Raw genomic sequence first — 25,148 nt, forward strand, 5'->3', positions numbered from 1 at the left:
AGTCCCACTGACCTACTCCCATTCCATAACCCTCCAGGCCTCTCCCATCCGTGTTTCCATCCACTTTATCCTTCAAACACACAATCGAGCCTGTATTCACCTCATCAGATGGCAGCTCATTCCACACTCCCACCACCCTCCGAGTGAAGAATTTCCCCCTAAACCTTTCCCCTTCAGCTTAAAACTATGACCTCTCGTATTTGTCTCCCCTAATCCAAGTGGAAAAAGCCTATTTGCATTTACTCTGTCTGTACCTCTCAAAATCTTGTAAACCTTTATCAAATCTCCCCTCCTTCTTCTTTGCTCCAAAGAATAAAGCCCTAACCTGTTTAACCTTTCCCTGTAACTCAATTCCTGAAGACCCGGCAACATCCTAGTAAATCTCTGCACTCTTTCAATCTTATTGACATCCTTCCTGTACTTAAACACCTCGAACTGCACATAATATTCCAAATTTTGCCTCATCAATGTCTTAACAACTTCAACTTTTTTTATATATTAGTGTCGTAAGATAGTTCATAATATGAATATTTGGACTGTGATGTTGTCGCATATCTGAATTTCATGACAGTAAATTCTGATTCTGATAGTTTGCCAAACTATTATTCTGCCTCGTCCCACTCTCATGCACCCAGAACATATGCCTCCATATCCTTCCCATCTATGTACCTGTCCAAATTTTTCTTAAATGTTAAAATTGACCCCGCATTCACCAATTCAGCTGACAGCTCATTCCACACTCCCACCGATCTCTGTCTGAAGAAGTTCCCCCTAAACTTTTCCCCTTTAATCCTTAGCCCACGCCCTCTGGTTTGTATCTCACCTACCCTGAGTGGAAAAAGTCTACCTACTGTGACACAATATTTTGAGGTGGCTTGGGAGGAATTGCTAGAGCAGCTTCCACACACACATTTTAAAACATAAAATATTTGGAGGACTTTTGCAGAGTGCTTTTTGCAAAAAAAGAGCAACGAAGTTGCAGCATACAGCTTGCCTGGGACAGCATGTGATTTTTGCAGGCAGGGAAAGAACAGTTTTGCTCTCAGAGAGGGAGGGTGTGAAAACAGAGAGAGAGGAGACAGAAATCAGTTCCAGAAGGACAAAGTTGACAAATGTTTGGAAGACTGTCTGGTCAAAAGAGAAGGCTGTCTCTCTGAAAGGTGACCTGAAAGAAAGAGGATCATCTGGAGAACCCTGAAGGGGGCAAGTTTCGTAGGCAAGACTGATTGAGAAGGAATCAGTTGTGGATGTCCTGGAAGAGGAATCTCTCTCTCTGAAAACCAGCAAGAACCTTCCTGAGTGGTAATCATTTGCCTGTTAAGCACCAAAGACTGGTAAACTTTGTTAATGCTAACTTCTGTGCACAGGACAAGAATTGCCTGCAACCAGTGAGATTGAACTGTGATCCAAAGAACTTTTCTAAGCTTATATGCACATTACACACACCTGCACTTAGTATTAGAGGTGGGGGGAGGGATTAAGTAGATTAGGTAGGTTAAGTAATGTTAAAGTTTAATTATTTTTTCTTGTTCAAATATAATTAAAAACTACTTTTGTTTATGTAACCCTGTGTTGTGGACTCTGTAACACTACATTTACTCTATCTATTCCCCTCTGCCTTAACCATGTCAGAAAGAAGAAAGTCATTCCAGTTCAAGGCTCTGTACTTCAGTCAACACATATGAAAGTCACTAATTCTGTTCCCTCTCCTGTTTTCAACAGCCTTTGGAAAAAGTCGACAAATACTTGAGCAGAGGTACCAGTAAGTACATTCAATGGCTTGTTCTCTCCATGCAATGACATTTGCTTCATCCTTACCTACCTGTCAATCCAACTTGCTGGGCATCTTTGAATTCAACCCCTTGAGGCTGCATCACCAATCAGTTAGATTGTATAGTCCCCTCTTACTCCTGATGCTTTAATCCTGTACAAAGTGAAGGGGGAGAAAAGTTTAGGAGAGATAATACGGGTAATTTCTTTTACACAGACAGTTGTGGGTGCCTGAAATGCATTGCCACGGGTGGTGCTGGAGGCTGGAACTTTTAAGAAACTATTAGGCGCATGGATGGAAGAGAAATCTAGGGTTATGAGGTAGGGAGGGTTTTGTTTTTTTTGTAGGTGAATATGGATCAGTATAACATTGTGGACTGAAGGGCCTATCTATGCTGTAATTTTCTATGCAAGACCATAAGACATCGGAGCAGAAATAGACCATTCAGTCCATCTTGTCTGCCCTGCAATTCAATCATGAGGTTATCCATTTTCACACTCAGTCCCACTGCCCGGCCTTCTCCCCATAACCTTTGATCTCTGGCTAATCGAGAACCTATCAGTCTCTGCCTTAAATACACCCCATAACCCGGCCTCCACAACTGCCTGTGGTAACAAATACCACAGATTCACCTCCCTCTGGCTAAAGAAATTCCTCCGCACCTCAGTTCAATCCTGAAGTTGTACCCTCTTGCCCTAGACTCTCCCACCTTCGAAACAACCTTTCACTATCTACTCTGTCCACACCTTTCATCATTCAAAATGTTTCAGTGAAATCCCCCCTCATTCTCCTAAATTCCAATGCTCCTCGTATGATAACCCTTTCATTCCCAGAATCATCTGAGTGAAACTTCTTTGAACCCTCTCCAATATCAGAAGAATAGATGAGATAGGGTAGAATTAGTATAAAAGTGATTGATGGTTTTAATTTAAAATTTCCCAAATGTAATTGTCCCCTCATTATTTAAATGTAATAGTTTCTCCACGATCAAATCATTTCAGCATTTTAAACACCCAATGTTCTATAACCAAAAAATAGGGTTAGTCAGTTAAAAACCTTTCCCATGAGGACACAGGCTGAGGAAACTGTATTTCTGACCCATTGGGAGGTCATTGAAGACTGGAATGCTCTGTGTGTGCGCGTGCGATTTATGTGTTTGCATGTGCGCAGGTGTTTGCGTGCGTGATTTTTGTGTGTGTATGATTTTTAACACTTCCACACTAACAGGCTCTTTCGGTCACCAGCCCGTTCCGCTCAATTACACCGACAATTCTCAGCACACTTTAAACAGTGGTAGGAACCCGAAGGAAACGTACAAACTCCTTATGGATAATGCCGGATTTGAACCCCGGTTCCAATCGCTGGCACTGTAACAGTACCACCCTTGTGTGTGTGTGTGTGTGTGTGTGTGTGTGTGTGTGTGGTGTGTGTGTGTTCTGAATGAGCTTTCTTGTCACCAAGGCATCCCAAGGGCTGGGGAATGGGATTAGCGAATTGCATGGATATGATGTGTCTGTGCGGTATGACTCTGTTTACAAGCCCAAGCAACCTTTCCATCTTGCCCCAAAACGTAAGTGGCGTCATTTTGCATGTTATCAACTGCATACCCCTTTTCCCTCCCCCAACCAAAAGCCAAGCTGGAGCACTCCACAGTTATTTTGTATTTTGTGGACCTGTCTCTTGTTGCATGCTGTTTTTGAGTTTGAACTTGGGAAAGATTACACATTTACTGAGTGAAATGTGCTAGAGTGTTGTCTAGGGAATGCCGTCAAACTAGAAAGGACGTGGAGTCCAAAGGCTATTAAGAAAAGCTGAGTGTAAGATTGACATTTAAAGAAAGGAGGACGGAGATGCAGAGAGGTTTTTAACATCTTAAATTTAAATTTACTGGTAATTTAAAAAAAATTAGATATACAGCACAGTAACAGGCCCTTCCGGCCCATGAGCCGTGCCACCCAAATACCCCAATTAACCTCCAACCCCCGTACATTTTTGGAGGGTGGGAAGGAACTGGAGGAAACCCACACCAACACATACAAACTCCTGAGACCCAGTACCTATTCAAACGCTGGTCACAGGGTTGGGATAACCGTGCCTCCCTTGGAGAAGGAATTCCAGAACCTGGGGTTGAGACAGTCAAGGACGGTTGCCATTAGGCTTGAGTGCAAGGATAAGAAATCAAGCACTGTTTAACCATGGACACAACAACTGGACTTGACTGACTCCAGGTTCCATTGATGTTTGAACAAGCATTGGACATAGAATGCTCGATCCTGATTGGGATTTTGATGCACTATCAATAACTCCAATAATGAGAAGTTACCTGACTGATAGGCTTTTGTTACCATAAACAGAAAGCACGACTTGTGTTGCTGACGCAAAAATTGAGCTTGTTCTGGGGGAGGGGGTTATGGCGTTGCCGCCTTTATTAGGGGAATCAAGGGGGAGGGGCCACAGGTACATTCAGCAAGGGCCCAGACCAGTCATACACATATAGACAGTATTAACAGTGGTTCCACCACATCTTTGGGAGGAGGATAGATTTTTTAAGATGGATTGCTGTGCCTTCTTTGGGGTTAATACTTATTTCCTTTCCACTCCTCTGCCTCAGAAACCTTGCTGCCTTCCAGAAAAGCCAGCGGTAGAAGGCAGACCTACTACGCGGTGCCTTTGGAGATGAGGTGCGGGCAATTGTGTGTTTTCTTCATTATTACCAACTGTCAAAGTGCCCGCAACTGGATTAGTCGTCAAAGTTTATCATCATCAAGTACAACCCTGATGAAGCAACGTTCTCTGGTCCTCGGTGCAAAACACGCAGACACACAACTAGACGTAATACACACACAAACAATACACATGCAGGACAATTATTCATATACAGTAAAACCCTGGTATCCGGCATCCATGGCAATTGGCAGATGCCGGATCAGTATATTTTGCTGGAGATTTACTCTTACAATGCCTCGCTGAATCATCTGCATTAAGAATAAACAGTTTAAAAGAAAAAAAATACTCTACTTACACTGAACAAACTTCACTTGCACGAATAATACAAAACCTTAAAACCAATTTTCATTGTTTGAAAGCATTTAAACCACAGGTTCCTCCCACTCCATAGATCCCTCCGAAAGAAGAACAATAAATATTTTTTGCCTGTTATTTCATTATTTATGTAAGTTTTTTAAATATTATTTTCCTCTTTTTTTTGCCAGTTGTGGGTTACTTGAATTCTGGATACTGGGGTTTTTTACTGTAAATATTGTTTTGTAGATAGTAGAGTCTCGGAGGGTGAGTGCGAGCTGTCCCTTTGGTCGTTCAGCCTTCTCCCTGCCCGTGGGAAGAAGCTGTTCCTCAGCCTGGTGGTGCTGGCTCTGATCCTGCTGCATCTCTTCCCCTGACAGGAGCAGCTGAAAGATGCTGTGTGTGGGGGGGGGGGGGGGGGGGGTGGGGAAGGGGGTCCTCGATGATTTTGCATGCCCTCTTCAGACAATGATCCCGGTAGGTCACATCGGTGGGGAAGGGGGGAGGAGGAGGGAGGGTTATAGGTAATCACTCCAAATGGTTGAAGCATAACCCATCCAAATTAGTCCACTGGTCGTGAATTGGATCCATGGTCTGTGCTGAAATATGTTGCCTGACAGCACAACAACGGGAATGACTGACTGACTAACTGAGCTGAGCTGAGCTGAGGAGTTTTCTAATCATTTTCATTTCCCCATTAGACTTGATCATTCTCCCTAGTCCCATGCAACTTCTGCACTTGTAAGGCATTATGAAAGTTCCTGTCACATTGATTTGCACTGGCCTCTCCAGCCACGAATTCTAGATTGTTCGCTTTATTTACAAAACAAAATTCTCCTTGTTTCACGCTTTGATCTTAAATTTATTTCATTTTGCTTCCGGCCTTCCTTCCAGAGACAACCAACTAATTTATGCACCGTTAGGAGCACTCTGTTATCGTTGACAGGAGCTATACCTCGTGAGGAGCTTTGGTTTGTCACCAAAGACTCAAACATTTCTGCAGGTGAACTGTGGAGAGCATTCTGTCTGGTTGCATCACAGTCTGATACAGAGATGCCAATGCACAGGACAGGAAAAAAATAATTCCGGAGAGTTGTTATCTCGTCATGGGCATCAATCTTCACTCCATCGAGTGCACTCCATAAGAGGCAGTGTCTTATAAAACAGCCTCTATCCTCGAGGACCCCCACCACCCAAGCCCTCATCAGGAAGGAGGTGCACAGGAGCCTGAAGACGAACACCCAACAGCACAAGGACAGCTTCTTTCCCTCCACCATCATAACTTTGAATGGACAATGAATCAGACACAGCATCACTTTCTTCTATTTCCTTGCACTATTTAATTATTTTTAAATGTTTATAGCAACGTTTGCACTGAGATGCTCCTGCAAAACAACAGATTTCATGACTTTTTAAAATAATTCTTTTATTTATACTTCACGATGAACCACGTTAGTAACAATATATATAAATATTCAGCATTCTGTGACATTTTCATTTTTCCTCCCTTCCCCCCACCCCCTATAACTTAAAGCAAGAAATGAAAGGAAGAAGAATGAAATAAACGATAGACCACAAATGAAAAGAAAATAATTTAGACTACATGTCTAAATTTAAATTATTGTGTTACAGGTGCAAAAATTGCTATAAAATACATTTCCGTAAATGCACTATTTAACACAAAATCAGTGCAAAGGAGGGGGGAAAAGTGAGTTTGTGTCTGTGGTTCATTGTCCAATCAGAAATATGGCAAAAGCAAAGAAGCTGTCCTTGTGCCGCTGTGTGTTCGTCTTCAGGGGTCCTGTACCTCTTTCCTGATGGTAGCAGAGTGAAGAGGGCATGGCCTGGGTGGTGGGGCCCTTGAGGATACAGGCTGTTTTCTTGAGACGCTGCTTGTAGATAACCTTGATGAAATGAAGACTGTTGCCCGTGATAGCGCTTATTAAGAATTTCAGTCTGTGCATCACCCCCACACCGGTGGGGTGGGGGGTGTAGGGGAGGGTGTGTATGGTTCATGTTGAGAATATCTGGGTTAGACGGCAGGTTTGAGTGCACAGTCTGAGTTATGATGTAGAATCAGTTAACCCTCAAGAGGCTGTTTCAAGCAATGCGTAAAGGTTCCAGTACTCTCCAATCTCGTCCAGGCCAGTTTCAGTGCTGCACGGGAGATTATCTCTTGATTGCTGGGACATTGTGCCAGTCGTTTAGTTGCTAAGCGATCAGCTGTATTTCGGAAGCAAGCCATGGAGAGATTAAAACTGAAGAAAATGTTCTGAGAAGACTGAAGCAGGCAAGGCTACCGGCCCCATCATGTCAACTTTCCACAGGAGCTCTATCCAGAGTGCCCTGGCTGGCTGCATCACAGTGTGGGACAGTTACTTCAGAGAAATGGATCGGAGATCATTCCACAGGACCACAAGAGTGGCGGAGAGGATCACTGGAGTCTCCTTCCCCTCCCCACTATTGACGTGATCTACTGGGATCATTGTCTGAAGAGGCGCGCAAAATCATTGAGGATCCCTTCCACCCTGCATAGCATCTTTCAACTGCTCCCGTCGGGGAAGAGATACAGGAGGATCAGAGCCAGCACCACCAGGCTGGGGAACAGCTTCTTCCCATGGTCAGTGAGAACGCTGAACGACCAAAGGAACTACTCACACTGACCCTCCGAGATTCTCATATTTATGAAATATTCATTTGTAGATATGAAGACTTGTCTTGCATATATATTGTATGTGTGTTATGTCTGGTTGTGTGTCTGCATGTTTTGCACCGAGGAACGGAGAACGCTGTTTGGTTGGACTGTACTTGTGCAATCGGATGACAAATAAAGTGGACTTGGGTTAAGGATGAAAGGGGAAAAGTTTAGGGGGGAACTACTTCGTGCAGAATGTGGTGGGAGTTTGGAACGAGCTGCCAGCTAAAGTGGCGAATGTGGGCTCAACCTTAAGAAAAATTTGGACAGGTTCATGGAAGGGAGAAGAACGGTGCAGGTCAATGGGACTAAGCACAGAGTTGAAGGGCCTGTAGTGTAGTGTTACATGGCAGGGAAACTCAATGAGATGCCCCGGGAATTTCAAATGTGGTAATATTAACAAAAATGTAAGGTTAAAGGTTGACCAGCAAAAAAATGGATCATGGAACATTGCAGCTCAGTACAGGCCCTTTGGCCCACAATGTGGTGTCAACCTACTCAGCAATCTACACCTTCCTTACCTCACACCCATAACACTATTTTTCTTGCATCCATGTGCCAATCCAAGAGTCTTTTAAATATCCCAATTGTACAAGCCTCCACCACTACCCCTTGTAAAAGGATTTAATGGGGAAGAAGTTTCCATTTGGGAGGACTTTCAAAACTACATAGAGTATTACAGCACAGTACAGGCCCTTCAGTCCACATTGTTGTGCCGTCCCATATATTCCTACCAAAATCATACCCTACCTACCTCATAACCCTCTATTTTTCTTTCATCCATGTCCCTATTGTTTACAGCCTCCACCACTAAACCAGCAAAGCATTCCAGACACCCACAACTCTTCACAAAAATAAAACCCAAAAGTCTCCCCTAAACATTCCTGCCTTCACTTTGTACAGATGACCTCCGGTGTTTGTTACTCCCACCCTGGGAAAAAGGTGCTAGCTGTCTACCTTATCTATGCCTCTCATAATCTTGTAGGGTTCTATTAAGTCGCGTCTCCACTCCCAAGAGAAAAGCCCAGCTCTGCTAACCTTGCCTCATAAGACACAATTTGCGAACCAGGGAACATCCTGGTAAATCTCCTCTGTACCCTTCCACCCTGCATGCAGCATCTTTCAGCTGCTCCCGTCAGGAAAGAGAAGCAGGAGGATCAGAGCCAGCACCACCAGGCTGAGGAACAGCTTCTTCCCTCGTGCAGTGAGAACGCTGAATGACCCAAGGAAGCACTTGCACTCACCCTCCGAGACGCTCATAGTTATAAAATATTTATTTGTGTATATGAATACTTGTGTATGTATTGCTTGTCTATATGTGCATTGCACCTGGTTGTGTGTCTGTGCGGAGAGAACGCTAGTTGTATGTGTGCAATCGGATGACAATAAACTTGACCGTAGCTTCCAATCCTTCCTGTAATGAGGAATCTAGATCTAACGGTAGGGAATTCTGGGAATATAGCTTTGAGAATTGATGAGTGGGTGGAACTTAATCCACTGAGAGTGGCTGAGGCAAGTAGCATGTAGGCAGGGACGAGGAATGGAGGTAAACACAAGAGGAGGGCAAGAAAGTTGGGAAGAGAGTCATTGCAATAACAAGACAATACCTGCAGCCAAAATGCCTGCAGCATTTTTGCAAATTCTCTGATTTTTCCTGTTTTCCAGAAGTATGATGCTGGTGGAGATGTTGTCTGGCTGTTTCAAGGTCACAGACTGGATTGTTGAGATTGCCAAGATCCAAGGGGAAGTCGGACTGATGGTCATGGAATCATTCCCTCAAATGCCATTCTTCTGGGCCATGAACCTGACTCCGGTAAGACAGTCAATCAGACAAAGGAACATTACTCAGCCCCGCTGCTTGGCCTTCTCCCCATAACCTATGATGCCCTGGCTAATCAAGAATCTGTCGGGTCTCTGCCTTAAATATACCCAACGACTCGGCCTCCACAGCCACCTGTGGCAACAAGTTCCACAGATCCACCACGGTCCAAAATTCCTCCTTATCTCTGTTCTAAGCGGATTCCCTTCCATCCTGATCTTGTGCCCTCTTGTCCTAAACTCTCCCACCGTGGGAAACAACCTTTGTGCGAGAAAGGTTTGCGAAGTTCGCAGAAGGATCTGGACCAGCTAGAAAAATGGAAGATGGAATTTAATGCAGACGAATGTGAGGAGCTGCATTTTGGAAGGGCACGCCATGAAAGGATGTACACAGTCATTGTTAGGGCACTGAGGAGCGTGGAAGAACAGATGGATCAGGGAATACAGATACTGTATATAGTTCCCAGAAAGTGGCCTTGTAAGAAGATAGGTTCGTAAAGAGAGCTTTTGGCACACTTCATAAATCAAAGTAGGGAGTTTAGGAGATGGGATGTCATGGTAAAGTTGTATCAGACATTGGTGAGGTCAAATTTGGAGCACTGAGTGAAGTTTTGGTCAAACTACAGGAAAGCTATCAATAAGATTGAAAGAGGGCAGAGACAATTTACTAGGATGTTGCTGGGACCTCAGGAACTGAGTTACAGGAAAAGGTTAAACAGGTTAGAACATTTTTTTCCCCCACTAGTGAGTAGAAGAATGAGGGGAGATTTAATAGATATACAGGTAATCCCCGATATACAACCATGATCCGTTCTGGCCGACTGGTCGTATCTCAGGACAGATGTATGTCGGAATTACATTGAAGGTTGTCAAATACAACATGGCGGCCACCACTGCCAACCTCATGTGAGAGGCATTATTTTCCATAGATAGGCCCGACTTTCACTGAAATCGCATAATTTTTATATTTTTTTTATTTTTAAAATTGTATTTTCCCTCCTTGAAATCAGGTCCAAGCGCCTGCACTCTCTCAGCATGCCAGTGCCTTAGAGGTGAAGTTGCCAATTTCATCATTGAAGCGGCAGGGTTGGGGGGGGGGTGGGGGAAGAGACATTGGGCTCACCAGCCGAACCCACTGAGGAAGGATGTTCAGGGCTCAGTGAGAAGTGAGACCTCTGGAGGTTTGGGTTGCATTTGCAGATCGCATGAAGCAGGAGCGAGCAGAAAGAGATGGATAGGAGGAGGGGAGGAGATGGAGGGAAACGAATGGAAATTGACCGGGACATACTGTGCTCAGGCATCGAGCTTCAGATGCACGTCCGCGGCTGCCAGTGGCTGCCTTGGAACGGCTGCTGCTTGCAAAAAGTTGCTGTTGAACCGTGAGTGACAGTCCTTGGCAGAAGAGATGGGATCCAGCTGATCGACATCAGGTAGGGGGGAGATCTTTGGTTGTAAGTGCAGATGGACGCAAGTCCCATAAGTCCCACAAGTCGGGGAGTACCTGTATTTAAAATTATGAGTAAATAACTTTACTCAGATTAAATGAAGGGAGGCTTTTTCCACTGAGGTTAGGTGAGATACAAACAGGATATGGGTTAAAGGGGAATAGATTTGGGGAAACAAAAGGGGGAACTTCTTGACACAGAGAATAATGGGAGTGTGGATTGAGCTGCCAGCTGTAGTGGTGAATAGGGGATCAGTTTTAACATTTTAGATGAATTTGGACAGGTATGTGGATGGGAGGGGTATGGAAGATGATGGACTGGGTGCAGGTTAGTGGGACAAAGCAGAAAAATAGTTTGACACAGACTAGAAGGGCCAAGGGGCCTGTTTCTGTGCTGTAATGTTCTATGGTTCTGTCCACTGTGAAATCTACAATCAGTGACAAGGAGCAGGCTCGACCGGCTCAATTCATTTTACAGAACCAGTGCAGAAGTGCTGCATCGTCCAGAGCACTGCCTTTCAGATGAGAGATGAAACCAATCCTCTGCCTGGTTTATTTATGACCCTCTTTACCACATAGGCACCAAAACATTGATTCCATAATCAATCTACGGGGTTTGATATATGCACAATAAGTGAGTTTTCTGGTTGGTTGAGACTCACTCCTACAATGCCTAACTAATATACCTGCATTAAGAATAAACAGTTCAAAAGGCAAAAATACTACACTGTACTTACACTGAACAAACTTCACTCGAATGAATATATAAACCTTAAAGCTTTTTATCTTATTTTCAGTCACATTAATTGAAAACATTTAACCATCACTGCATCTGCAGGAACCTCCCCCTCCACGGAGCAGCCCAATAAACGAACAATAACATCATAGATAATTAACACCCCTTCCACAAGTTTACAGAAAAAGCCTCTGACTGGGGCAGCTCTTACTAAGCAGGGATAAGGAGACACTTTAAGGGAGTCACTCCAATGGTGAGCAGCATCAACCAGATCTTCATCCTGGGTAATGCCATTTTATTCTAACACCTTTATTCAAATAGCTGCGACAAGCAAAGCACGAACAAGGCTCTCCGTTGGCTGAATATTTGCTCCCATCTTCACTAAAGGTTAATGTGCTACTATTGAGAACATTTACTTTTACAATTTTAAACTTTTATTTATTCTTATTTATTTATTTTCCTCAATTTCTTTTGCCCGTTGCTTGATTCTGCATAACAGGGGTTCTCTTGGACATGGTAATGTTCAGAAACAGCAGGAGGTTCATGTTATGGTCTGTATTGGTTTTGACACATCAGGACAAAGGGCCTGACTTGGGTGGACATTGAGGAGAGAAAAATAGAACCTAGAACACTACAGCACAGTAAAGGCCATTTGGCCCTTGATGTTGTGCCAACCCATATAATCCTTAAAAATAAAGTACTAAATGCACCCTATATTTTTCTTCCATCATGTGCCTGCCTGTCTTAGAGTCTCTTAAATGCCCCTAATGTTTCCAGCCTCCACCACCATCCCTGGCAAAGCATTCCAGGCCCCCACAACTCTATATTAAATAACTTACCTTTGATGTCTCCCCTAAACTTCCCTTCTTTAACTTTGTACAGATGTCCTCTGGTATTTGCTGATCCTGCCCAGGGAAACAGGTGCTGGCTGTCCACCCTGTTCACGCCTCTCATAATCTTATAGACCTCTATTAAGTCTCCTCTCATCCTAATATACTCCATAAGACGTTTCCCAATTCAGGTAACATCCTGGTAAATCCCCTCTGTACCCTCTCCTTGGCTTTCACATCCTTCCTGTAATGAGGTGACCAGAACACAAGTGTGGTCTCACTAGAGATTTGTAGAACTGCAACATGACCTCTCAACTCTTGAATTCAATCCCCTGACTAATGAGGCCCAGCATCCCATCGGCCTTCTTAACTATTCAATCGACCTGTGCAGCGACCTTGAGGGACGTATGTATTGGAACCCCAAGGTCCCTCTGTTCATCCACACTCTTTAAGTAACCAACCATTAACCCTGTACTCAGCCTTCTGGTTTGTCCTTGCAAAATGCAGATCAGGGTATGCTGGGATTGAGGTTTTCTAGAATGATCTGGGGTGGCAGGGTTAGTGCCATGGTTTGCGTTAAGGGGTTTGTATGTTTTTCCCTGCGACCTCACAAGTTTCCTCCCGTGTTCCAAAGGTTAATGGGTCACAAGGGTCCATTTGGGGTGTGTGGGCTCATGGGGCGGAAGGGCCTGTTGCTGTAAAAACACAGATGCTAGAGGAACTCAGCAGGTCTCACAGCCTCCATAGGAGGTAAAGATACATAACCCATGTTTTGAGACTGAGCCCTCAAGGTATGAGTAAAAAAAGAGAGGCATCTGTGAAAGTAGATTGAGGGAAAGAGAAGAGAGAGACAGGGCTAGAGGAAAGGAAACAGGGAAGAAGATGGACGGGGGGAGGGGTAATTTAATAGAAATTGGAAGTCGATGTTGATGCCATCCGGTTAGAAGGTGCCCAGATGTTCCTCCAATTATCAGGTGGTCTCAGTCTGCACTCAATGAGACCATGGACAGCAAGGGAAAGGGATGGGAACTGAAATGGATGGCCTCTGTGCTGCATCTCAAAATTAGATTAAAATTATTTCCTTTCTGCCAGGATGTTTACGTGAAGATGTGCAAGTTGTTCAATGTGCTGTCCAAAGTTACCGACCGTCAACCGTTCCTCAGGAGAAAAGATGTGCAGAGGGGCCTGCGTTGCATGGCCGAGTACCCGGGAGTGAGCGGCGAGTGGAACAGGTCAGTGAGCCGCCATACCGGGGCAGGGCAAGGGAACTGGGAGGAGGGGCAGCATTCAGTGTTTCCTTCTGGCTGAGCTGCAGTGGTTCCACATTCCCACGTGAAATTCTGAAGCACCAAGCCACCAGCTGCCTGCACTGAGCATTACAACAGGCCCCATCAGCAGAGACATTTCTTGGTTCACTTCCAAACTGGAGAGGCCCTGGGTTCAGCAACAGGACTCTGCTGTGCCAGCTGATCTTCACTGTGGTCATGGCCAGCACGGTTAGCGCAACACTGTTACAGCGCCAGTGATCGGGACCAGGGTGAGAAGTTTGTATATTCTTCCTGTGTCTGCATCGGTTTTTCCCAGGGGCTCTGGTTTCCTCCCACCATTCAAAAACATACCTAGGATGGTAGGTTAATTGGGTAGCACGGAGTTGTGGGCAGAAAGGCTCTGTTACCATGCAGTATGTCTAAAACTTTAATACAGTAAAACTCCTAGTATTTGGAATTCAAGCAACCAGCAGCTGTAAGCGACCATTAAAAAAAAAATTTGAAAAATTTAAAAATAAGAATAAAGTAATAGGTTAAAAAAATACACAAGCTCAAAATTTTAAAAGTGAATGTTCGCTGAAGTTACACAAATCTTTGGTGAAGCTAAAGTCCTGCAAAAGGTAGTGGACGCAGCCTAAGACATTACAGCCAAAACTCTTCCCACCATCGAGAACATCTAAGGGGGACGCTGCCGACGGAGGGCAGCAGCAATCATCAGGGATTCACGCAGCCCAGCACACGCACTTTTCTTGCAGCTGCCATCAGGAAAGAGGTCTCGGTGCCAGAAGACTCACACCACCAGGTTCAGGAACAGCTGCCACTCCCCAACGTAAGTCTCCTCAAACTCAATCAAGGACTCATTTATGGACTCTGACATGCAATGTATTGATTTATTTTCTCTCTGTATTGCACAGTCAGTTTGTTTACATTTATTTGTTTACATGTGTACATTGAGTCAGTTTTTTTTTTGCATTGCCAATAAGTAGTAATTCTGCCTGGCCCACAGGACAGTGAATCTCGGAGTTGTATGTGATGTCATGTATGTACTCTTGACAATAAATCTGAGATGGGAGCAAATATTCAGCCAGCGGAGTGCCTTGGTCGTGCTTTGCTCATAGCAAAAGTTTGAATAAAAGTTGTGCTTGCCCTGGATGAAGAGCTGGTTCATGCCACTTGCCGTGAAATGGCTCTTAAAGCACCTCCTTATCCCTTCTTAGTAAGCATCGCCCTTGTCAGAGGCTTTATCTATAAACCAGGTGGGGTGGGGGGGGGGGGGAATTAATTATCTATAATGTTATTGCTTGTCTTTCAGGCGGCTTTGTGGAGGGGGAGTAATCTGCAGATGCAGTCACGGTTAAATGTTTTCAAATAATGTGACTGAAAATAAAGTAAAATGCTTTTAAGATTTATATATTCATGCAAGTGAAGTTTGTTTAATGTAAATACAGTATAGTGTCTTTTAAACTGTTTATTCTTCTAATTTCTCTTTTAAGTCCTCTACTTCCATTTCTACAATTACTTCTCGTTCTTCCACATTTTCCACTCTTTTTCCTATCTCTGATATGACCATTTCTATTTTATTCATTTTTTCTTCTGCATTCTTAATTCTTCTTTTTATCTCATTAAATTCTTGTAATTGCCATTCTTTCACTGATTCCATATATTCTTTAAAAAAAGATACATCCATTGTCTTGCCTTTCTCTTCTTCTTCCATTTCTTTCTGTTCTTCTTCTTCTTTTTCCTCTGGGTTCACCATCTGTTGTTTCCTTGTTTTCTTTTTACCCTCTTCTTTCTTGTTGTCATTATTGTCTGTGTTCTGCACCTGTTGCTGGGTTGCAGGTGTCTCTCTCAGCTGTGGAGATCGACTCCGCAGCTGATCCCCCCCTCCCATCAGTGTGTTTTTTTTCATGCGCGGTTGCGCACTTTTACTCGGCTCCGCAAGCCATTTTTGTAGTCCCGAGCCCGGGACTTCCACTGACCTGAGGGAGCGGGCTTCTCTCTCCGCGGCGGGCCTCCTCGGACAGGTAAGGCCTTCGCCTTCTTCTTCCGACGTTCTTTCATCTTCTCTTCTTCCCGTTGTTTTAGACTTTTCTCTCTTCGCTGCCATTTTCTTCTCACCTTTATTTTTACTTTGTTTTAATTTTTACTCTTGTACCTTTGTGTTTTGTGCGTTTTTTTTCAACTTTTCCGGAGAGGGCTGGAATTCCCTGACCGGCCACTACTCCATCATGTGGCTCCCCCCTAAACTGTTTATTCTTAATGCAGGTGTATTGGTTAGGTATTGGAAGAGTGAGTCTCAAACAACCAGAAAATACACTTATCCGGCATCAACCAATTCCCATAGGTTCCAGATACCAGGGTTTCACTGTATTTTGTCTGGGTGCTCTCCAACCAGATAACCAGATGGCATTAACATAAACTTCTTCAGTTACCATTTAAACTCTTTCTCTAAGCCTCCCTCTTTCCCCACCCCTCCTACCCTTTTGTTCAGATACTTGCTGTCATTTTCTCGTACTTTGGTGAAGGGCTCAAGCCTGGAACGTTGGTTCTGTATCTCTGCCTTTGCTACATAAAGGACACTCTTTGACCTGCTGAGTTTCTCCAGCAGTTTGTGCTTTTACTTACCCACATCTCTGTCTTCTTTCTACCAGCTCTTGTTCCCTTCCTGCTCCATTCAGAGCTACCCCCTCCCCATCACATAAGCTTTTTACTCTTCTACCCTCTCGCCTACAACCATTTGCCGGTTAGCCTGCACTCCTCCCACCTCCCTCTTCTCCTTACCACCACTTTTATTCCCCGATGAAGCACTCAGGTTCAAGACGTTGGTTACCCTTTGCTTCCTTTAGACGCTGAATGACCTGCTGAGTTTCTCCCAGCGGGTTTCTGTATTGGCCTCGACTCCAGTGTGTGCCAGACTTTCTCTGTACTGTGATAGGGGTGGCGGCTTCAAAATTAATAAAGACAAATTGCAATCAATGTGCTGATTTTATTCCATAACCCTCGCAGCCATGCATTAGCCACCCATGTTTCTGAACTCAAACCCCCTCCCTGTCTGTTGAACCCAAAACCTATTTTTGCAACCAGCAGTATTGACATCGACTTCTCCAATTTCCATTCACCTCCACCCTCGAGCCTCCTTTCCTCTCGTACCCCTCTCTGATCAGTGCCTGTCCACCTATCTGGTTTCTGTTAAACCCCCACCCTCTCCATCTTCGATCCCTGTGTCCTTTCCTGTAGTTCTCTCTCCCTCTGTCTCCTTTAACAGAGCCAAAATCAATTCTCTCCTTTCCTCTTATCACAGTCATCCTCAAATTTTATTTTGGCAATTGCTCCCTTGGGACTCTTCTCAAAGTTTATGAGCTCCCTTCCCTGTGAAGCAGTCAAATGTAGTTAGTTTCTTCTGTACTTTTCTCTCATCTATTACATAAAAATAATTTATATTTCATTCCTTGACCCTGTTAAATGTGCTGTGGCCCCCAGGGAGCGGGGGGTTGTATGGTTCCTGTTGAGAATGGCTGTATTATCATATCCAATTAACGCCATTTGTTTGTTGGTCTGGACTCCTCCCTCTCCCAATCTTTCCCCTTTCTCTCCTCAGTCTTTATTCAGGAGCCTGTCTGTTTTTTTACTTATGCCCTGAAGGGCTCAGGCCTGAAACATTAGTTACCTTCTCTGGTCGCTGCGAGTCCGGCTGAGTTCCTCCACCATTTCTGCGTGTTTTTACTAGGTTCATAACGTCTGCAGACCCCCGTGTTTCATTCAGCATTTTTCTCTTCTATCCTCACACTTGCGTTCATCAATTACCACTTACCTTTTAGCCTGCACTCCTCCCCCTACCCCTTCCTCACTCCTGTCCTCTGCCTTATCTTTTTCTTCAGGCTTATACCTGAGGAAGGGTCCATGTCCAAAACGTTGGATAGCCTTTACTTCCTATGGATGTGTGATCCAGCGAGGGCCAACTGCAGCCCATTGCCCATTTTTAAGTAGCCCAGTGTAAATTTTAAGAATAAAATGGAATACAGCCTGTTAGAACATAGCTTCTAACAATAAATTGCACTGTATGTACATTGCACTTCTTAGTTCCAACACTAGATGTCGCTGCCATTTTGAACGACTAGACCGACTGTTGCAATGTTACTCAACGATGAAAAACGTTTACCTTATTTAAAAAAGTTTACCTCAGTTGATTAAATATGGCAGAACTGAAAAGATGGAAAACGGCAAGGGAGTGACATAAATTTTAGACGGTGGGAAAATGAACACTTTTTTCACCGAAGTCGAGGGGAAGTGTTATTGTTTGATTGGCAAGGAATCTGTTAACTTTAATAGCTGATCTACAGATTTACACATTGCATCGTAATCATTAAGGTGGACACTTGGACCAGGGATATTGGGGGCGGCCTTGTCCCTTTCTTGATCTTTTCTCCTGTTCTTATTTGCGCCCAGAATTTTATTTTGTACTGATTTATGTGCGCATTTTATTGTATTCATTTAAATTAAAGAGCAGCAGAAATAGAAATGCCTGCTGTAATATGTGATCACATCAATAAACTACTATAATATCAACATTTAAACTGTTCAGTAGTGTAGTAGTTATTTCAAAAGTAAATTAATTTTCAATGGCGCAGGGGTTTTCTGGTCTAAAACGATTGATTTTTCTTGCAGTGTAATTGGTTGAAACCTGGCGGCCTTAATTTTGTTTTTTTTTCTGAATGTGGCTCACAACCAAAAGGTTTGGCCACCCCTGGCTTAATCGTTATTACCTCAACAAATTGCCATCTGACCACTGAGGCTGAACTGTGCCCTTTTTCCCCACCTATTTCTCCCCCCCTCACCTCCAAGGTGCTGGACAGTAGATGTGGTGGATCATAAGGTCATCTTGTTCTACGTGGATTCTGGCAGCACCGCCTGCGTCCCTGCTGAAACAGTGAAAGCTCTGGACGATGATCAGTTCTGGGCCATCGCTCCGTTGGTTCAACCTTTCTTCCTGCAACAAGGTAGGCCTGTTTACCTTCACCCACCATTCCTTCAACACTGTCTGGCTCTCTAACAGATTCCCAGGTTTTTCTGATAACTATAGAACACTACAGCACAGAAGCAGGCCTATCTAGTCTGTGCCAAACTATCCCATTGACCTGCAGCCCTCCTACCCTTCCGATCTATGTACCTGTCCAAAAGTTAAAATTGAGTCCACATTCACCGCTTTAGCTGGCAGCTCATTCTACAGTCCCACTACCCTCTGTGCGAATAAGTTCCCCCTAATGTTCCCTTTAAGTGTTTTCCCTTAACCCATGTCCTCTGGTTTGTATTTCACCAAGCCTCAGTGGAAAAAATCTGTTTGCATTTATTCTATCTATACCCCTTGTAATTTTGTAAACCTCTGTCAAATTTCCTGATTCTTTTATGCTCCAGGTAATAAAGTCTTAACTTTTTTTTTAAATGTTTCCCTGCAACCCACCTCAAGTCCCAGCAACATCCTAGTAAATCTTCTCTGCCCTCTTTCATTCAATATCTTTCCTGTAGCTCCAACATGCCAGAAGCTCTCTTTACAACCCTATCTGCTTATGTCGTCACTTTCAGGGAACTGTCTCTGTATTCTCAGATCCCTGTTTTCCTGCACTCCTTAGTGCTCTACCGTTTACCATGCACGTCCTACCTTGGTTAGTCCTTCCAAAATGCAGCACCTCACCCTTGTCCGCATTAAATTCCATCGGCCACTTTGCAGCCCATTCTTCCAGCTGATCTACATTTACAAGTTTTGAAAGCCTTCCTCACTGACAACTACACCTCCAATTTGTGTCATCTGTGAGCTTGTTGGTCCAATTTACATGATTATCCAGACCTAGATGACCAACAACATTGGACCCAGCACCAATCTCTGAGGCACACCACCAGTCACAGGCCTCCAGTCAGAGGCAATCACCTACTACCACTCTCTGGATTTTTCCATCCAGCCAATGTCAAATCCAGTTTACATCTCACCATGAATGCAGAGCGTCTGACTAATCTCCCATACGCGTCTTTCTCAAAGGCCATACTCAAGTCTATGTAGACAAGATTCACCTCCTTGCCTTTATCAACATATCATACCATTGTAACCAGAGAGTTATCAAAATAGATGCAAATGTTAAATTAACCATACAACAATTTACAGTACGGAAACAGGCCATCTCGGCCCTTCTAGTCCGCACCGATCTACGTGAAACTCCACTAGTTCCACCTACCCACTCCCGTACCCATAACACCCCAACCCCCTCACATCCATGCAACTCATCCACCCTCCTCTTAAATGACAGAATTGACCCTGCCGCAATTACCTCTTCTGGAAGATCATTCCACTTGGCCACCCCTCTCTGAGTGAAGCATCCTCTTATATTACTCCTAAAGTTTTTCCCCCTAACCCTTAACTTATGACCCCTTTTTCCAATCTCCCGCACCCTCAGGGGGAAGAGCCTATTCACATCTACTTTATCTATTGCCTAGTGTTGCATGAGCAGGGAACATTAATTTAAATTTAGACATACTGCACAGTAGCAGGCCCTTCTGGCCTGTGAGCACATGCTGTCCAATTACACCTTTGAAGGGTGGGAGGAAACCTACGCAGACACAGGGAGAGCATTACAGACAGCGCCAGATTCAAACATCAATTCACTGGCACCGTAACACCATTGGGCTCTGCTTTGTGGTCGATCTACGAAAGGAAGAACTCCCTGTGAGAGATTGGACGGGAACTGGATCTATAATCACCAGTACAACAGTGTATCTGATCTCTCTTAAACAGGAGTACTGGGCAATCAAAAAATGGATGGGGCCATTCTGAAAGGAAATGTGGTTGGATTCCATGAAGCAGAGGTACAAATTTTAAAATGATTGAATTAAGATCAGGCTTGGGGGGGTGGGGGTGGAGGGAAGGAGATTCCTCACAGGGTGTCTGTGAGGAATCCACATCCAGTCACTGAATGTGTTAGAAGGAAGGAAAATCACACTCTATGCCGAAACAGTGGGCAGGGATGGGGAAAACGTGATCCAAGTGTTAGGATGCAGAGCTACGGAAAGGTCAATTGGGGGAAAATGAGAAAAGGGGGTGGAAAAGAGACCAGGCCCTGCACCTCAGCCTTTGAGTGGGGGCAGTGCTATTTTCAGAGGTTTGTGGAGACATCAGTGGTGTAACCAGTCAAAGGTAAAAGATGTGCTTTTTAATTTTAAAAAATTAAAAAACAGGCCATTTCGGACCACGTGCCCGTGCTGCCAAATTTACACCCCATTAACATACAACCCCCAGAACGTTTCAATCAGTAGGAGGAAACCAGAGCCCCCGGGGAAAATGGACAAATTCCTTTCAATGCCGGATTCAAATCCGTCCCATTCGCTGGCGCTGTAAAGGCATTACACTAACTGCTACACCTATCTGAACCCAGTGCTGAGATTGCACGCTCAGGGAAGTTAATGTAATTTATTTAGACGTACACCACAGTAACAGGCCCTTCCAGTTCTCCAAATGCACCAATGAACCTACAACCCCGTACGTTTTGAAGGGTGGGAGAAAACAGGAGTGCCTGAGGAAAACCCACGTAGTTGCAGAGAGAACGTACAGCCAGTACCGGATTCGAAACCGGGTCACTGGCACTGTAACAGCATTGCGCTGACCGCTACACTAAACGTGTTGCCTCAATAAACAGGTTCTGGGTTAATTAACTGGTTTCACTGATGGACTGTGGAGAAACTGGATCTGATTAACTTATGATTGGCCTTCTTGAAACTTCTGTGGAATGAGACTTTGTTTTCTCTCTCTCTATATACGTAAAAGCCCCACATCCTGAAATTTTCCAAATCAGATGACAGCTGAAGGGAGCAAAGAGGTAACAAATTGACCAATATTTCAGAAATAAAAGCTGTTAAACAAAGTTGTTAAAGGCAACGTTGTATGAATTCCCCTTGGTATTCCACAGTTCTAGGCTGAAGAGTTGGAACCACAATTATGCCACAGGAAGAAGGGCTGTTGGGGGATTTCCAACCCCCTGTGGTCTCACAGACACTGAGTACTAGGATTGTCTGAGTCTTGGAGGCTTCACCCCACAGAGTTTGGTTCTAAACATTTACACCATAAATATTCATAAGCTACATGGATTGGGGGGGGGGTGGGGAAGAAAGAAGGGGAAAAGGAAGGGGGGAAGGGGAGAGGGGAAGGTGCGAGGTGAAGAGGGGAGGGTGGGAGAGAAGGGGGAGAGGGTGGGGAGATAGGATGGGGAAAAGGGGAGGGTGGGGAAAAGGGGGGAGAGGATGGGGAGATAGGGTGGGGAGAAAGGATGGGGAGGGGAGATAGGATGGGGAGAAAGGGGGAGATAGAATGGGGAGAAAGTGGAGAGAGGGTGGAGAGAAGAGTAGGAGGTGAAAGGGGATGAGGGTGGGGGAGGGAAAGGCAGGAGGGGAGGCAAAAACATGTTTCAATTTTCCAGCACCAAGCCCTTCATCATGATCCTGTATCTTTAATCTTCCCTGTTGTTTATATTACCCAGAGGGTGAGGTTATTCTTCAGACCCCCAACCCCCAGTGGCTGAGAAGCCTCTACTGGCAGAGGCTGCCCAATCAAACCACCTCAACATCCACATACAGTACTTCACTTTTCAACTCTCTCCACCAAACCCGACTTCATGAGATTCCCGCAGAGGCCACCTTCCTTACCACAATGAAAGGGGAAGGTAGCCATGCCTTTTAACGCCGATGCCCCACCACCCCACCCCACCTTTCCCTATGTTCTGATGAGTCCATTCGCCTCTGCCCTGCTCCCGAGGAGCCGAAAGTGGCCTCAGCCATCTGCTCGACCCCCCCCCCCCCCCCAAGCCCTTCACCTTGTTTTTGAGGCAGAGACCAGCTGGAGTCAGACATACCCCCAACCATCGTCCCCTGACCACGCACCACTAGTCCTCGACTCGGCAGGTCCTCTTCTCCAGCTCCTGTTTAAACCATTGGGAACAAAGTGGGGTGGGGAACGTAGAGGCAGTGGGACCTCACGGAGAGAAGGTGCCTACCTTCACCCACCCCATCACGTCACATGGCCAGTGACAGGCGAGGAAAACAAAAGGCTGCAGTCATTAATAAACTGTAATTATTGTTTCAGAAAGATACACATCTTCACAAAACCAGCATACATTTCAAACAAAAAGAGAAAAAAAGGTGCATGTGAAGAAAAAAATAAATTAAATGTCCACATTGATGCCTAGTTAGAGTGAAGTGGGAGGGAGAGGGGGGGGTCAAAATGAAATGGAAACTAGATGCAAAATTGATCCGAATCTATTCGAAATCCAGTTTACATGAAGTGGATTTAAGAGTCTGCAAGAGCAGGAGCCCAAGGATAATAGGGGCCTGGCAGCAGAGAAGGAGTTTGCAGTATTTGTCCATGAGTGTACAGAAGTATACTTGTATATACAGGTTTTTATTTTATAGTAAGTATATGATCCAAGGTTCCGGCTGAAGCCCATTCGTCTCAGGGGGAAGAGGCAGCTACTGAGAAAAATGGAGTTTTCCCATCTGGTGCATCTTAAGAGGTCCTGACATCGTTAGCCATCCTCCTTGGGTGGGGTGTACCAGCCTGTGGATATCAAGGAAATGGTCAGTCAGACAGTCCAGCCTCGACTGGAGTTAGCAAACCAACCCGACGGTATCCCCCGTGCGTTGCCCACAAAGGACAAAGCCATTCTGCAGAGCAAGCAGGTGGAGATGGGTGGGCTACATGGTCTGAGGTTCCCCACCCAATCACCCAAGCCCGTACAGGCTTTAAACGGCCCGCTAAAGGAGCCATCAGAGGTTTATTTTAAAATCCTGTGACCGAGATGGTGGTGCCTGTGTTTGGCAGCGGCCTCGAGGGCTTGCGGTGGGGGGGGGGGGGGGGGGGCGGGCGGGGGGGAACAGAGGACTGGTGCAGAAAATAGGGAGGTCTGCCTGTTTGAGAAGGAGAAGCAGAGGAGACAACCCGCAAGACGGTGACCACAGCGGCGGACCAGCGAAGAGCTCTGAGGGTGAAGATCGCATAGGCAGTGGGCTGCTGGAGAATTGAAGCGGGGATCCCGCGCAGGATGCGGGCATCTGTGGTTGAGGGACTCGCACCAGGCTGCGGACTGCTGGAGACTGGTACCAGGTATCAGAACTGAGATACAAGAGGACACTGAGGGCTTCCTGATCGGGCCAGAGGTTTGGATCTGGAGCTCAGGTTAACGATGGTTTGGACTGGAGTCTGTGTGGCAGTGGTAGCACTGGAGGCGAAGTCACGGATACTCTTCTTTTGCTTCTCTCTCTGACTGTAAGGGGCGTTGGGCATGGTTACAGGTAGTCCTCAACTTACAACCGAGTTCCATTCTGACCGGTCGTATCTCGAAATGGACGCCAGTCGGAAACTCACCGTATCCCTTTTATGTTCTTTAAATACAACATGGTGGCCATCAAGGCCAGCTCTTGCGAGAGGTTGGTCACTCCTGCCACAGGTGCTATTTTCCATAGATAGGCCCCTACTTTCACCCCAAAAGCTTAATTTTTATATTTTCTCTTTATTTTTAAAAATTTATATCCTTTTTTCAGTTGTTTGTATGGATGGTCATTAAGTAGTATAGTTCATAAGTCGGGGACTATCTATATATTACATTACATTAAATGAATCTTGAATTTTGGATTCTTTCAGAGTTTGGAAGAATCATGGTTGAGAGAATTGAAACACACAAGGTGCTAAGAAGGTAATGACAGAGCAGTTGACATGGGTTTTCTCCAGCAGGGAGAGCCTCACACAAGGGGCCAATCATTTTCAAAGTACGCCAGGAGCTTTCTTCTCAGAAGGTGAACAATCTCTCGCATTCCCTCTTCCAGATTTGTGGGGCTACCCCTCGAGGGAGGGACTGAGAACTGGGGAACTGGCACAGAACCATAGAACATTATAGCACAGATAACAGGCTTTTCGGCCTTTCTAGTCTGTGCCGCACTATTTTTCTGCCCTGTCCCATTGACCTGCACCCAGTCCATAGCCCTCCATACCTCTCCTATCCATGAACCCTGTCCAAATTCTTCTTCAATGTTAAAATTGAGCCGGCATTCACCACTTCAGCTGGCAGTTCGTTCCACACCCCCACCATTTTCTGTGTGAAGAAATTCCCCCTAAACATTTCTCCTTTCACCTTAACCCACGTATCTCACCTACCCTCAGTAGAAAAAGCCGACCTACATTACTCTGCCTCCCTCATAATTTTAAATACCTCGATCAAATCTCCCCTCATTCATCTATGCTCCAGGGAATAAGGTCCTAACCTGTTCAACCTTTCCCTGTAACTCAGTCCCTGAAGTCCGGGCAACATCTTCTCTGTTCTCTTTCTATCTTATTGTTATCTTTCCTGTAGTTAGATGTCAAAGCTGCACACAATACTCCAAATCTAACAGAGAGGCCAGGCTGAGATCGACCAGGCCCTTTCCTGATCCTCTTGTGAGTTCCATCACCGGCTAGAATAAGAGTTAGGTGAGGTCTGTCACCTATGCCTCGAGCGTAAGAAATAGGAGCAGGAGTCGGCCATCCAGCCCGTCAAGCCT

The 25,148-nt window shown here is 45.0% G+C and overlaps 2 protein-coding genes across 6 annotated transcripts in view; one reads left to right on the plus strand and one right to left on the minus strand.

The window, feature by feature from the left end:
- LOC138764498 (tudor domain-containing protein 10-like) overlaps positions 1 to 21,487 on the plus strand; it is a 49,708-nt gene extending 28,221 nt beyond the window's left edge. For all 3 annotated transcript variants that reach the window (XM_069940535.1, XM_069940536.1, XM_069940537.1), the window contains exons 8-14: positions 1,723 to 1,762; positions 4,383 to 4,452; positions 9,153 to 9,300; positions 13,408 to 13,547; positions 18,426 to 18,580; positions 20,365 to 20,435; positions 21,391 to 21,487. In XM_069940535.1, the coding sequence (XP_069796636.1) occupies positions 1,723 to 1,762; positions 4,383 to 4,452; positions 9,153 to 9,300; positions 13,408 to 13,547; positions 18,426 to 18,580; positions 20,365 to 20,435; positions 21,391 to 21,429 (663 nt within the window). In that variant the 3' untranslated portion in view covers positions 21,430 to 21,487. The remainder of the gene's footprint in view (positions 1 to 1,722; positions 1,763 to 4,382; positions 4,453 to 9,152; positions 9,301 to 13,407; positions 13,548 to 18,425; positions 18,581 to 20,364; positions 20,436 to 21,390) is intronic.
- Positions 21,488 to 22,667: 1,180 nt separating this feature from the next.
- The window catches only part of LOC138764499 (ubiquitin-conjugating enzyme E2 Q1), a 52,973-nt gene continuing 50,492 nt past the window's right edge, over positions 22,668 to 25,148 (minus strand). For all 3 annotated transcript variants that reach the window (XM_069940540.1, XM_069940538.1, XM_069940539.1), the window contains one exon: positions 22,668 to 23,172. In XM_069940540.1, the coding sequence (XP_069796641.1) occupies positions 23,141 to 23,172 (32 nt within the window). In that variant the 3' untranslated portion in view covers positions 22,668 to 23,140. The remainder of the gene's footprint in view (positions 23,173 to 25,148) is intronic.

Source organism: Narcine bancroftii, chromosome 5, assembly GCF_036971445.1.
Source record: "Narcine bancroftii isolate sNarBan1 chromosome 5, sNarBan1.hap1, whole genome shotgun sequence".
In the NCBI taxonomy this organism is placed as follows: Eukaryota; Metazoa; Chordata; class Chondrichthyes; order Torpediniformes; family Narcinidae; genus Narcine; species Narcine bancroftii.